Raw genomic sequence first — 14,435 nt, 5'->3', positions numbered from 1 at the left:
AAATTTCTTTCTTTCTTCGTTGAAAAAGTCAGTAACGTGAGGAACAGTATCTCTCCTTCTGTGTCTCTCTTGTCTGCTCCAACTCAAGCTAGGCCTGTAATGTTAGAAAGATTTTTACCTGCGTCCTTACCTGAGCTGGTCAAGTTGGTTAATTCAATGAAAGCATCCTCCTGCTCTCTTGATATTTTACCTGGATCTTTGTTTAAAAATGTCTTTCAGTCTATTGGTCCCTGTGTGCTCACAATTATCAATACCTCACTGGTTTCTGGTCAGGTCCCTGTTTATTGTAAGAATGCTGTTATTCACCCACTGTTAAAAAAACCTAAGCTTGATGCTTCTCTTCTCAGTAGCTACAGACCGATTTCAAAATTACCGTTCATTTCTAAGATTTTAGAAAAGGTTGTGGCTAAGCAGCTTATAGCTGTTCTAGATGAATACAGCATTCTGGATAAATTCCAATCTGGCTTTCGTAGAGCTCATTCTACTGAAACTACACTTCTTAGAGTCTCCAACGACATTTTGATGAGATGTGACGCAGGAGAATGCTCCGTTCTGTTGATGTTGGACCTGACCTCCGCCTTTGATACTGTGGACCATCATATTCTGCTAGATAGGCTGAGAGACTGGGTGGGTATATCAGGGGCTGCTTTGGACTGGTTTGAATCCTATTTGCATGAACGATCCTTTTCTGTGGCTACCTCTAAGTACAGTTCCTCTTCTACTTTTCTTACCTATGGTGTGCCGCAAGGTTCAGTTTTGGGGCCTTTATTGTTCTTACTGTATTTACTTCCTCTTCAACACTTATTAAGCACTTTTAAGGACATTTCGTATCACTGCTATGCAGATGATATTCAGGTATACATCTCCTTTAAGCCCCATGATGTTTCCAAGCTACAGATTTTGCACAAGCGCATAGACTCCATTAGATGTTGGATGGCTGGAAACTTTCTTCAACTAAATGAGGAGAAGACTGAAGTTCTTGTTTGTGCTCCTAAAAATTTTGTACCTGGTGTTATGGAAAACTTAGGTCCACTTGCTACATTTGCAAAACCGTCTATCAGGAGCCTTGGTGTTAGTATTGACTCAGCTCTGACTTTGGATGCCCATGTAAAATCTTTGGTTCGCTCCTGTTTTTATCATTTGAGAAACATTGCTAAGCTGAGTCCCATTGTATCGCGCTCCGAATTAGAAATTGTCATTCATGCATTTGTTTCATCTCGTCTGGACTACTGTAATTCTTTGTTTACTTGTTTATGTAAAGCATCTTTGGAGCGTCTGCAAGTTGTTCAGAACGCTGCTGCAAAGCTTCTGACCAAGTCCTCCAAGTTTTCCCATGTCACACCCCTGCTGATTCAGCTGCACTGGCTCCCCATTAAATTCAGGATCCAGTTTAAGGTTTTGACCTTGACTTTCAGGGCCCTGCATGGACAAGCACCAACATATATAAGTGAACTTTTACATCCATACATTCCCAGCAGGTCCCTGAGGTCATGTGACCAGGGCTTGCTTGCTGTCCAACACACGAGGCTGAAAACAAAAGGCGACAAAGCTTTTGGAACTGTGGCCTCCAGATTGTGGAACTCTCTCCCTTTGAGCCTGAGATCTGTGGACTCAGTGGTCGCTTTTAAAAAACAGCTAAAAACCCATCTTTTTAAACTTGCTTTTAGTTGATTTTTATTTTTAGGTTTTAGCTTCTGTGAAGCACTTTGTGATTTTTATCTTGAAACGTGCTATATAAATAAAGTTTTACTTACTTACTTTTCTTCTCTCCCTCATAACAAGACAGCTTCTTCTGCCTGAGAACATGTTGGAGTGATTTACTAATCCAGGGCTGATTTTTGGGGAAAATAGTTCCCTTTTTCAAAGTAATCCCCATTTTTCCCAGAATGAAATGTAAGTAGAAATAAATGATCTAAGTGAGAACATGAGCCTTTAAAAATGCTCTTCTGAGGCTGCTGCCAGTGGTCAAAGCCTCCAACAAAGCTCTGTAAGTACATATGTGATCATAGCTTTAGCTTTTAAATGTTTATTTTAGTTAACACAGATCAGGTGGAACAACTCAAATAAAATATCAAAAATATTAAGTGGTCATCGGTACTCGGTTTGTTCAATACTGAATACAATGGAGCACAAATTGTCCACGTTTCTGAAATATTTCTGGGTGTAACTGTCACCAAAGTGCAATTTAGACCTGGCCTGTGGTTGTTATCTAAGTGATAATCATCAATTCTACTAAAACAAATACAAAATAAAGAAATTTGACACATTCTGTTGATATCAAAAGCACACTGAACAATTCAGTGTTGTTTTACTGCTGTTCTCTCTTCACTTCTTCTCCTCTGATTCTCTCCACATGTTGCTCTGCATCAGTGCTCAGTTTCTTGACAAAAACAAGATGAAATATTGCTAAATATAATAGTATCTCATTACACTTCAACATAAGTGTTTTATTTTTGTAATTGTTTATCTGTTATTTTTCAGACTGAGTCACTGTGACCTGTCAGAGAGAAGCTGTGAAGCTCTGGCCTCAGGTCTCAGCTCTCAGACCTCTAATCTGAGACAGCTGGACCTGAGTAACAGTAACCTGAAGGATTCAGGCGTGAAGCTTCTGTCTGAAGGACTGAAGAGTCCACGCTGTACACTGGAAACTCTCAGGTGAGATCAAGCATTTTTCTTTCATCAACTGACAGAATTAGCAGATTAATAATAAGGCAGTCCTCTAATAAGAGGAGAAGTGGAGGTGTTTTGAAGGGCAACGTACTCTTATGTTAACAAGACAGGAAGTAGTTCCTGGGAACTGCTTCCTTTGTTATTGTCTAAGTAGAAACATGATGGTGAAACAGTGATGAGTTTGCAGAGGTGGATCCACACAACACAGCAATGCTGTTGCGAGCTGAAAGCAGACTTCTCACAGATTCTGAGGCTGCAGGTTTCATCACTGTCCAACCAAAATTCACTGAACCAGCAGTAAATGAACGTCCAAAACGACACTTCATGTTTAAAAAACAGATGATCAGGGGGATTTGTGTTTACATCTTTTTTGTGTGATCTGTTCACCTGCTGTTTCAGCTGTTTGGTGGTTGTTGAGATGGTTTTGTGAACTTTTAGCTGAGATTCTGACGTTTCTGTAGATACCACACATGTCTAATTACTTTGTATAGCATGAATGGCCATAACGAGGTTTTTAACAGTCAGAAAAGTTGTAAAACTTGAGAAAATATAGTTAAAAGTCCAAAACCTTCTACGTCTGGTGGCTTGTGGTAAGGAGCAGATCAAACGAGTAAAGAATTACGTTATAATTATAAATGGCTTCAACAGCACATTCAGGTCTGTGAGACTCATTCAGACACTGAGCCGTGGCTCTGTGCTATATGCACATATTTCTGCATCTCTGCCATTCAGACACACTTTATATATAGTTTATTTTATGTAGGATTCAATACTGAACTGTACATTTAGTCTTTTTAAAAGCAGCAAGTTTTATTCAGTGTTTTCATAAAAGCCTTATTTCTATCCATTTACTGCTATTAGGAAGAACACGTGAGGTTTAAGACCTGGACCAGTTTGAAACCTTTTGTCCTCCACAATGGAAAATGGGTGGAAATAAAAATGGGTCTCACTTTAGCCAGCTCCTAATTTTATCAGTTCTACTCTCAGCGTCTCCTGTATATCTCCTATATAAATGTTGCACTCAGCTTTGTGCTCTCCAATATCACTGAAATGCAGCCAGATGCTGCTCATTTTGCCTTTTCACTCTTTCCTGACACGCTTGCATTTCAATACAGCTCCCATTTCTCTGTGTACTGGTCTCTACCACTACCCTTGCTGTCTATGGGACATTTCCGTCTTCTTTCACATAATGGTATGATCCCAGTCTGTCTCTTAAAGTGTTTGGCCACATGGTTTGCTCATCAGAATAACATCTCAGCTGTGCTCACATTGATTATCAGCAAGCCTGAAAATTCATCAATATTTGACATACGAAATTATCTCAAGGCCTGGATTTGGCCCACGGGCCATATGTTTGACACCCCTGGTTTACACGGTTTGGTATTCAATGTACAACTGAGCTAGCTCTCAGCTAACTAGCAGACAAGCTAACTGCTGGGACTGCGTCTTTCTAACAAGAGAAGAACAAAAGAATTTATTCGTAAATCAGGGTGGAAAATAAGTATTTGGTCACCTCAAACAAGGAAAATCTCTGGCTCTCACAGACCTGTAACGTCTTCTGTAAGAAGCTTTTCTGTCCCCCACTCGTTACCTGTATGAATGGCACCTGTTTGAACTCATCATCTGTATAAAAGACACCTGTCCACAGCCTCAAACAGTCAGACTGCAAACTCCGCCATGGCCAAGACCAAAGAGCTTTCGAAGGACACCAGGAAAAGTATTGTAGACCTGCACCAGACTGGGAAGAGTGAATCTACAATAGGCAAGCAGCTTGGTGTGAAAAAATCAACTGTGGGAGCAATCATCAGAAAATGGAAGACATACAAGACCACTGATAATCTCCCTCGATCTGGGGCTCCACGCAAGATCTCATCCCGTGGGGTCAAAATGATCATGAGAACGGTGAGCAAAGATCCCAGAACCACACGGGGGGACCTGGTGAATGACCTGCAGAGAGCTGGGACCAAAGTAACAAAGGTCACCATCAGTAACACACTACAACGGCAGGGAATCAAATCCCGCAGTGCCAGACGTGTTCCGCTGCTGAAGCCAGTGCATGTCCAGGCCCGTCTGAAGTTTGCCAGAGAGCACATGGATGATACAGCAGAGGATTGGGAGAATGTCATGTGGTCAGATGAAACCAAAGTAGAACTTTTTGGTATAAACTCAACTCGTCGTGTTTGGAGGAAGAAGAATACTGAGTTGCATCCCAAGAACACCATACCTACTGTGAAGCATGGGGGTGGAAACATCATGCTATGGGGCTGTTTTTCTGCCAAGGGGACAGGACGACTGATCCGTGTTAAGGACAGAATGAATGGGGCCATGTATCGTGAGATTTTGAGCCAAAACCTCCTTCCATCAGTGAGAACTTTGAAGATGAAACGAGGCTGGGTCTTCCAACATGACAATGATCCAAAACACACCGCCCGGGCAACAAAGGAGTGGCTCCGTAAGAAGCATTTGAAAGTCCTGGAGTGGCCTAGCCAGTCTCCAGACCTCAACCCCATAGAAAATCTGTGGCGGGAGTTGAAAGTCCGTGTTGCTCGGCGACAGCCCCAAAACATCACTGCTCTCGAGAAGATCTGCATGGAGGAATGGGCCAAAATACCAGCTACTGTGTGTGCAAACCTGGTAAAGACCTATAGTAAACGTTTGACCTCTGTTATTGCCAACAAAGGTTATGTTACAAAGTATTGAGTTGTATTTTTGTTATTGACCAAATACTTATTTTCCACCCTGATTTACGAATAAATTCTTTACAAATCCTACCATGTGGATTCATGGATTTTTTCTTCACATTCTGTCTCTCACAGTTGAAGTGGCCACGTAGGCGGGGTCATCATCTGAGCTCTCCATCACCTGAGAGAGATGACAAAACACAGAATCACAGAGCATGAAACCAACGTTTCTCCTCCCAGAAGTTCAGTCACAGACCTGCAACAGAAACAAGAGTCAAAGATTCAAATGACGCAGAGCTTTCATTTACTTATATCCACAAACATGTCCTCTACATATTCATGCTGTATTTACACACACATACAGAGGCTGTTTGTCTCTCACACACCGACAGGACACTGAGAAATACATCATGTTAAATATACCTGCAGGCTTCCAGCTGTGCACTTTGTCCCTGTCAGCTGTGATTGCCATGGCAACCTTGGTGTTGTGCGCGATGCAGGGACGTGTTCAAAGGCAGACGTCTGGCAGCAGCATCATATTTGATGCACTATCTGTACTGAGTGTGCTGACTTTATTTCAAATGTCCCACTGCTGTGCAACATGAATCACATGTTCTGCACGTTTCTGTAACTCCCAGGTAACCATGGTTACCCAGCCACGCCCAGTAGTCTCCAGAGAGACCAACAGCTGGTTCATGTTGTAACGCCGTGGCTTTCGTAGTCTCTCCTTTTTCTACAGCTCATGTGTTCTTCTTGTGACGCTGCGTCTTGAGGCTCATACATGCCGTCATTTGTTGATCCTAAGAACGTTCCTCAGACCGACTTCTTCAACAACAGATAACTTTAGTTGTATCAACACTGCCTCCTGGAACAGTTTAAAATGAACATGTCAAAGCTCTGTACCTGTCTCCATGTTTCTGTCCCCGCCCCTTTCTCTCTGTCCTGGGTCATGTGAGCGCTGCAGTAGTATTAGGCCCACCCTCAATGCTCCCATTGGCTGAGACGCATAATGACGCCCATTTCAAGCCAGCACTGATCAACATCCCTCCTGTGACCCATGGCTGTTATATTCAGAGCCAGTGAGCACTTTCACAATAATCATGATTTTAAAAACTGTGATTAAAATAATTGCTGACGTTAATCAGTTAATGAGTTAACGAGATTATAACAGGTTAAGTTGCCCTAATAATTAGACTTTGGTGACAAACTGATGTGATCTCCATGTTTCCTTTGTTGGACTGTGGGCGAGTGTCAGAACTGAATGTACTGAGTAACATGTAGAGTTTAAATATGTGTCAGTTCCAGTTTTAGAGCTCTAAAGTGCAGCTATCATGTTAGGAATATGTTAGGAATAGACAGGAACACTGAGCACACTGAGGTCAGATCTTTATTTTACCACTCGCTGCATTCTTGATGTTCATGAATTCAGCAGGTTCATGATTGTCTGCAGCATTAATCTCATATTTCCATTAAAAGTGTTGAATTTGACTGTTTGATGTTCTTTATGATCTCTGGCACCAGTTCATCTGTAGGCTGAGCTCAGTCCATCCATTTAGTGAAAGGTCTCCTTGTTCTGTGAGCGTGCACAGATCCTGAAGCAGAAAGCCTGGGTTACAGAGAAATGATCATCACTGTGATGATGCTCATCATCTCTGACTGGGATTTGAGGTTTTGTCAAAGCAGCAAAGAAAGCCTGGCTATGTTGGACTGGGTGTGGAAGCAGCTCCCAGTTTGAGTTCAGGAGACAGACACCCTCTCTACTTTGAAGATCAGCTTCAAACTTTCCTTTTTGATAAAGCTTATAGTTCGAGCTGGATCAGGTGACCCTGAACCATCCCTTAGTTATGCTGCTATATGCTATAGGCTGTTGGTGGACTTCCCATGATGCTCTGCTTTCTTCTCCCCACTTTTCACTCCTGATGCTTTTATATGTCACTACTGCATGTCCTTAACTTTTGTCTCTCTGTTTTGTTCTTGTCTCTCTGAGCTCATCTCTTCTCTTTCCCCTCACCCTGCAACCAGTCATGGTAGATGCTCCTCCTGGAGCCTGTTTTCACTGGGAGGATCTTTGTGTCAAAGGGAGTTCTTCTTCCCACCATCACCAAGTGCTGCTCACAGTGGAGGCGGTTACCTTACACTGTTAAACAGCTTCAGATGACTGTTGTTGTCTGTTGGGTATTGTCACTTATAAATAAATGGTAAATGGCCTGTATTTATATAGCGCCTTACTAGTCCCTAAGGACCCCAAAGCGCTTTACATATCCAGTCATCCACCCATACATTCACACACTGGTGATGGCAGCTACATTGTAGCCACAGCCGCCCTGGGGCGCACTGACAGAGGCGAGGCTGCCGGACACTGGCGCCACCGGGCCCTCTGACCACCACCAGTAGGCAACGGGTGAAGTGTCTTGCCCAAGGACACAACAACCGAGACTGTCCAAGCTGGGGCTCGAACCGGCAACCTTCCGATTACAAGGCGAACTCCCAACTCTTGAGCCACGATCGCCCTAAAGTTACAATGGACGGATAGATGTTATTGTGACAAAGAGAAAACAACTGTTGACAGATAGATTGTTGTTTTGTGTGTCTGCAGTCTGTCAGGCTGTCTGATCACAGAGGAAGGCTGTACTTCTCTGGCCTCAGCTCTGAGCTCCAACCCCTCCCATCTGAGAGAGCTGGACCTGAGCTACAATCATCCAGGTGACTCAGGAATGAAGCAGCTGTCGGCTGGACTGAAGGATCCAGGCTGGAGACTGGACACTCTCAGGTATGAAGAATGTCTGATAGAGGAGGAAGAGCTGGAAACATTTCCTGTGTCTTTCACTCACTTCCTGCAGGAATATTTTCAGGGACAGACACACTAGTCTAGCTGGATAGTTCATGGATATTTATGTAGGGGTCTCCAAGGAGTCTGTTTGCAGGAACATTTAGGTCACAGGTGTACCTGATATAGATACCAGTGTACCTAATAAAGTGTCAGCTAACATTTGGAAATGGAAGCTTAAATAATGACAAACTGTACATTCACAGCTGAATTCACAATAAATTTGTTCTCAAGTGCACATTTTTCTGTTATTGTTGTCAAACAACAGAATGAGAATGAAATATTGATTCTAACAGGGCCCATAAACAGCATTAGCTTAGCAGCATTAGCTTATCAGAGTTTCCATCATGGTCACACAAATCCTTAGCAGAGAAAAGTGTCACATCATTATAACACAAGATAAAAGGGTATTAGCATAAGCTACTAATGCTTATTCACCTCAAATTAGCTTTCGCTGCTAATGGTAGCCTACTTAGCATTAACTCCTCACTAATATAATGCTAATTCACATCAAATTAGCATTAGCTGCTCATATTGTTATAAGGAAAGAGAAAACGGTATTAGCATTAGCTACTAATAATTATTCAGCCCTAATTAGAATAAGCCTCTAAAAGCAGCCTACTTAGCATTAACTCCTCACATCGTTGTTACCCAACGGAAAAGAGTATTAGTATTAGCTACTATCATTTTTAATAAGTAAGAGAAAACAGTGTTAGCATTATTGAATAATGCTAATTCACACTAAATTAGAATTAGCTATTTACAAGAGCGTACTTAGAATTAGCCGCTCACATTGTTAAAAATTAAGGGAAAACAGTATTAGTATTAGCACATAATGCTAATTCACGTCAAAGTAGCATTAGTTAATAATGGCAGCCTACTTAGCATTAACTGCTCACTAATATAATGCTAATTCACATCAAATTAGCATTAGCTGCTCACATTGTTAAAAGGGAAGGGAAAACAATATTAGCATTAGCTGCTAATAATTATTCACCTAATTAGAGTTAGCCCCTAATGGCAGCCTAGTTAGCATTAATTCCTGACATCGTTATAATGCAGGGGAAAAGGGTTACCATTATCGGATAATGCTAATTTACATCAAATTAACAATAGTTAATAATGGCAGACTTTTCGTATCATTAGCTGCTGTCATTCTTACAAAGCAAAGGAAAACAATATGAGCATTAGCTGCTAATGCTTTTTAGTCTAAAATTAGCATTAGCCACTAATGGCAGCCTACTTAGCATTAACTCCTCACTAATATAATGCTAATTCACGTCAAATTAGCATTAGCTACTAATAATTATTCACCCCTAATTAGAATTAGCCGCTAATGGCAGTATACTTAGCATTAACTCCTCACATTGTTATAATGTAAGGGAAAAGAATTAGCATTATCTAATAATGTTGACCTTGGCCCACTGGAAAAGTTCAGAACTAAAGATTTAGGAGTGTTTCTCGATAGCTCTTTCTCATTTGAGAAACAAATGAATTCTGTTATTAAAACCAGCTGTAAGGTTTATATTGTTGATTGTCATTTATGCTTAGAAATATTTACTCATATATGCTTAGAGTTGTATAATCGATTGCATGATGATAGAGGATTGATCCTTAGTAGTCTGTAAAGACTCTGTGTGCCTTCCAGAGTGCTCTGGCATGCACACACCACTTGGGGCCATGAGAGAGGTCGTACCCTCTCTTACTGATTTATGGTGTAGGACAGGGGTCTCAAACTCAATTTAGCTGGGGGCCGCTGCAGGCAGAGTCTGGGTGAGGCTGGGCCGCATTAGGTTTTCCACAAGAAAGGCATGGTTAAAAAATTCCAATCTTCTCAAATCTCTTTATTTTTATTTTTTAACACAAAATATGAAAAATAAATAAACAAATTAAGAATTAATAAGAAAATCAATCAATCTGTAATACATAAATAAAACAATAATAAGATATTTTTAGTCAGTGAACTTGTGTGTATCTTTCAGTCTTCTATATCTGCTGTATTTAGATTGAAATGTCTGTATTAACAGTTCTATAACCTTCTTATGAACATGAATGGAACACTGTAGAAAATGAACTGTTCTTCTGAACATGGCTTCTCTTGCCTACTCCTTGCTGCTAGAGACCTGGCAGCGTTTCCTCTCGCATAGCCGAGCCAGATTTGGCCTGAGGGAGGAAGCAGTTGCGACCCTCAGTATGTCTTGAAGATGATCATCCGTAAGTCTGGACCTGTACTTGGACTTATTGAAGTTCAAAGTGGAGAAGAGCTTTTGGCACAAGTATGTGCTACCAAAAAGGCACATGGTCCACTTGAACATTCGGGAAAGCCGAGGGAAACTAGGGCTCAAGTCTCTCAAAAATTGTCCAAGCTTGTCTGCTTTTCCACTCACCTCCCTGAACTTTGCTTTGAGTTCAGAGTTGCACTGCAGCTCAATGAGCTCCATTTGAAGCACAGAAGGGGCATCTTGCACATCAAAGGAGAAGGGGTCTGCAAAAATGTGAAAGGTGGCTCTGTGTGTCTTGAAGTCAGCAAATCTGTGATCAAATTCCTCCTGTAGCCTCAAAATGACATCAACATACTCGTCAGCACTGAATGGTGTGCCTGCATCCACGAGTGCCTTGCATGCTGGGAAATGGCAAAGGTTTGTAAGAGCCCTTTGTTAGGGGGACCGCTGGACTCTTAGCACCAGCTTTGGGGTCACAGGGTCACATCTGGAACGAACACACACACACACACACACACACACACAGACACACACACACACACACACACTATGCACAGACTGGTACTCTTTGTTCATACCTGTGTAAGACGTCATAATGAACTTGTGCATATTCATGTAAGCTCAATAAAGAGCAGTGTTACGAGGGAGCAGACGAGAGCGACTGAGGTCAAGTGAAGGAACGGCGCTGTCACAGTTCTCTCCCTCATCAATTGTCTGGTTCCAGCGGTGGGTCTGTGCTAGACGACCCATCACCAGCTTTTTCCACTGGTTACCAGTACGTGGTAGAATCCACTTCCAGATCTGGTTGTCTTTAAATCTGTGAATGGATTGGCTCCATCTTATCTCTCTTTAACAAAAGAATCCAAGTGGAGCCCTCAGGTCTGCAGATAAGCAGCTTCTGACCAGAACTAGACGTAAAAACAGAGGTGAGCTTTATCGATGGCTGCAGCCAAACTCTGGAACAGTCGCCCTTCACATCAGGTCGTCACCAACACTGGACATTTTTAAAAGCCGGTTGGAAACACATTTGTACTCTGTAGCTTTCAATCCTGACCAGTCTTTATAGTCATTACTGTGTATGTTTCCTATTTTCTCTCTACTCTGTGCAGCACTTTGGCTCAAGCTGTTTTTAAATGTGCTGATAAATAAATGTAGATTTCTTTGAATAAAACAGTGGAGCCGAGCTTTGAGCTCAGTGTGTAACAGTGTGTGTGTGAGAGCCATGTAATGTCCATGTGTGCATGCTGACTGTGCTGCTCTGACCCCCCTCCTCCTTTCAGGGTGGAGCCTGCTGGAGTCCGATGGTTGAGACCAGGTCTGAGGAAGTGTAAGTGTGTTTTTAATGGGATTCATGAAAACAAAGCAGCACACATTCAACCATCTTCATCATGTCAGGAGTCATCATCAAAGTGTCAATCAATGAACAGATGATGGATCAATAACTGCAGCTGGATTGTGTTTGTTCTCTCCATCAGATTCCTGTCAACTCACAATCGACACAAACACAGTGAACACAAAGCTCCAACTGTCTGACAACAACAGGAAGGTGACACGTGTGGAGGAGGTTCAGTCATATCCTGATCATCCAGACAGATTTGATGTTCATCAGCTGCTGTGTAGAAATGGTCTGACTGGTCGCTGTTACTGGGAGGTCGAGTGGAGAGGAAACGTTTATATATCAGTGAGTTACAGAAGCATCAGAAGGAAAGGAGACAGTTATGACTGTTTGTTTGGATACAATGATCAGTCCTGGAGTCTGAGCTGCTCTGATGATGGTCCTCAGTCTGTCAGGCACAATAACAGAGAAACACCCATCTCCTCCTCCTCCTCCTCCTCCTCCTCCTCTGTCTCTAACAGAGCAGCAGTGTATGTGGACTGTCCTGCTGGCACTCTGTCCTTCTACAGAGTCTCCTCTGACACTCTGATCCACCTCCACACCTTCAACACCACATTCACTCAAACTCTTTATCCTGGGTTTAGAGTCTGGTCTCGTGGTGCCTCAGTGTCCCTGTGCTGAGTGGAGTGTAAAGAGTGTCTCCTGTTACAGAAACACTCTGACTGTTGAACAGATAGTTCAGTCTGTACATGTCTGTCTCTTTCACTCACAAACACGTTTTCAGATTCATGGATTCAATCAGTTGATGTTTGAAACTCTTCTAAATGATTCCTTGTAAACTTCTTCAGTCACAAACAAACAGGAAGTGATGTCACATGTGTTCCTGTCCACACAGCAGAATGAGTCTATTGCTGACAGTGATGTACAAACAGAGTGAGCATTTCTGAGGCCCAAAATAAACTGAGTAGTTCACTGAATGAACAATGGACTGTGAGCTCAGTTCCTTCATCATTAGTATGGATTATATATGTATATGTATTATATTAGTATCATATATATCAGGTGCTGCTGCTTTCAGTCATTGTGCAAATGTGCTGTTTGTAAGCTTGTAAAGCTGCAGTCAGCTGAGACTGAAGAAGTCACCTGATCAGTGAGCAAACGTTTCTGAAAACGTCCAGATGAACAGAATCAACCTTTTGGGATCAGCCAGCAATGCAGCATCATTGTTGTTCAGCTTCAGAGGTTTGCAGGAATGAACTGATGACCAGAAACAGCTGCAAAGTCCAAGAAAATACCAGCTGGAGTTCAGCTGCATTTGAAGAAGTCAAAGAAAAGTAAGGATGGCAAAGGGCGACGTTTTCTTCCAAAGAGCTGCAAACATGGTCGACGCCTCATTAGAAGAATCATCTGGACATTTTTGAGGAACTCTGACCAAGAAAGCAACGTCACACAGATCCAACAGACAGTTTCCATGACTGCAAGTGTTGAGTGGAAAAATGCTACATTGCATTATTGCATCCTCTCACCACAGGAGGCGCTGTTGGCACCACTGATTGCTGATCAGCTGTTCTCTGATGATCTGATTGATACTGTGAATAACGGGACTCACTGAACTCTGTGACACAGTGAAGATTACAGAGTTTAACTTCAACATCTGACTGACGTCACACAGACAGAAGGATGAACCAGTGAGGCACAGAACACAGTTACTGGAGATACTGGATCAGCTCCATGTGAACCTCTGATGGAGAAGCTGCTGAGCCAGAGAAACATCAGGACATGACAGCAGCTGCACTTATCTAACAACATGTAGCAGAGCTGATCTATGTTAGAGGATCTATCACAGCAGCTGAAGCCAAAGTCCAACACTGGATACCAGCTGAGCCTGTGCTGAGTGTAGTGTTACAGGAAAAGGGCAGAAACACTGGTAGCTCCCAGTGATGCTGACTGGGGCACAGAGCTGAATGATGCAGCATCAGGACACTGTTTCAGTCTGACTGACAGAGAAACCTGTAGCTGTATCTACATGTGAGGCAGAGGCCACACAAGCAGCTTTCTATGTTTCACAGTGACTGAGATCTTCAGTGGGGGTGGACATGCTCCTGTACAGACCTCTGAGGAGAACCAAGGTGCAGTCAAAGAGTCCAGTCTGTCCTCACAGATGTGAACATGTGCTTTCATCAGGTCTGCTGTCAGCTAGCAGGCTCACATCAGAATCACTGTTCCTGAAAAACACAGTCTGTGTGACATCATCAGTCAGCTGATGGTCCCAGATCTGAATGGTTTCTGTCTCTACTGCACTCAAAAAAATAATTCATTGGATGAACTTAATTTCATCTTGCCACCTATATTCCATCTAAACAAATCATGTTATATCAATCCATCTTGATTGTGTTGTTTCAACACTAAATATGTTTGTAAGTGTAACATAATTTAAACATTAACATTCAGTTAATTTGATTTTTATTCAGTTAACATGTTTGTACCAAGTTAGTCTAATTAATTTAAATTCATGTTATATTGTTTAAACACTTTGGCACATCAAAAGTCAGTCTTGTTACATGAACTAGTAAAATATTTGTTTGTTACACCAATGTTAATCTTGTTGAATGAACAAATGTAATTTATGTCTGTAGTACTTACACCAATCATGTTTCAGTTAGTGTTTGTATTGCTTATGTAAACATTACTTTTAATTA

General features: G+C 42.0%; 2 protein-coding genes across 2 annotated transcripts in view; both read left to right on the top strand.

Moving 5' to 3' along the window:
* LOC146575279 (protein NLRC3-like) overlaps window positions 1-12,908 on the top strand; it is a 78,792-nt gene extending 65,884 nt beyond the window's left edge. Inside the window, exons 6-9 of the mRNA XM_085272474.1 lie at window positions 2,482-2,655; window positions 7,948-8,121; window positions 11,681-11,727; window positions 11,876-12,908. Of these exons, the coding sequence (XP_085128600.1) occupies window positions 2,482-2,655; window positions 7,948-8,121; window positions 11,681-11,727; window positions 11,876-12,417 (937 nt within the window). The 3' untranslated portion in view covers window positions 12,418-12,908. The remainder of the gene's footprint in view (window positions 1-2,481; window positions 2,656-7,947; window positions 8,122-11,680; window positions 11,728-11,875) is intronic.
* LOC146575276 (protein NLRC3-like) overlaps window positions 1-14,435 on the top strand; it is a 227,691-nt gene that overhangs the window by 116,261 nt on the left and 96,995 nt on the right. The gene's annotated exons all lie outside the window — the stretch shown is intronic.

Source organism: Mchenga conophoros, linkage group LG4 (genome assembly GCF_057382185.1).
Source record: "Mchenga conophoros isolate Kocher_MC1m ecotype Shallow Benthic linkage group LG4, M_conophoros_male_GT1.1, whole genome shotgun sequence".
In the NCBI taxonomy this organism is placed as follows: Eukaryota; Metazoa; Chordata; class Actinopteri; order Cichliformes; family Cichlidae; genus Mchenga; species Mchenga conophoros.
This window is presented reverse-complemented; position numbering and strand designations above follow the sequence as displayed.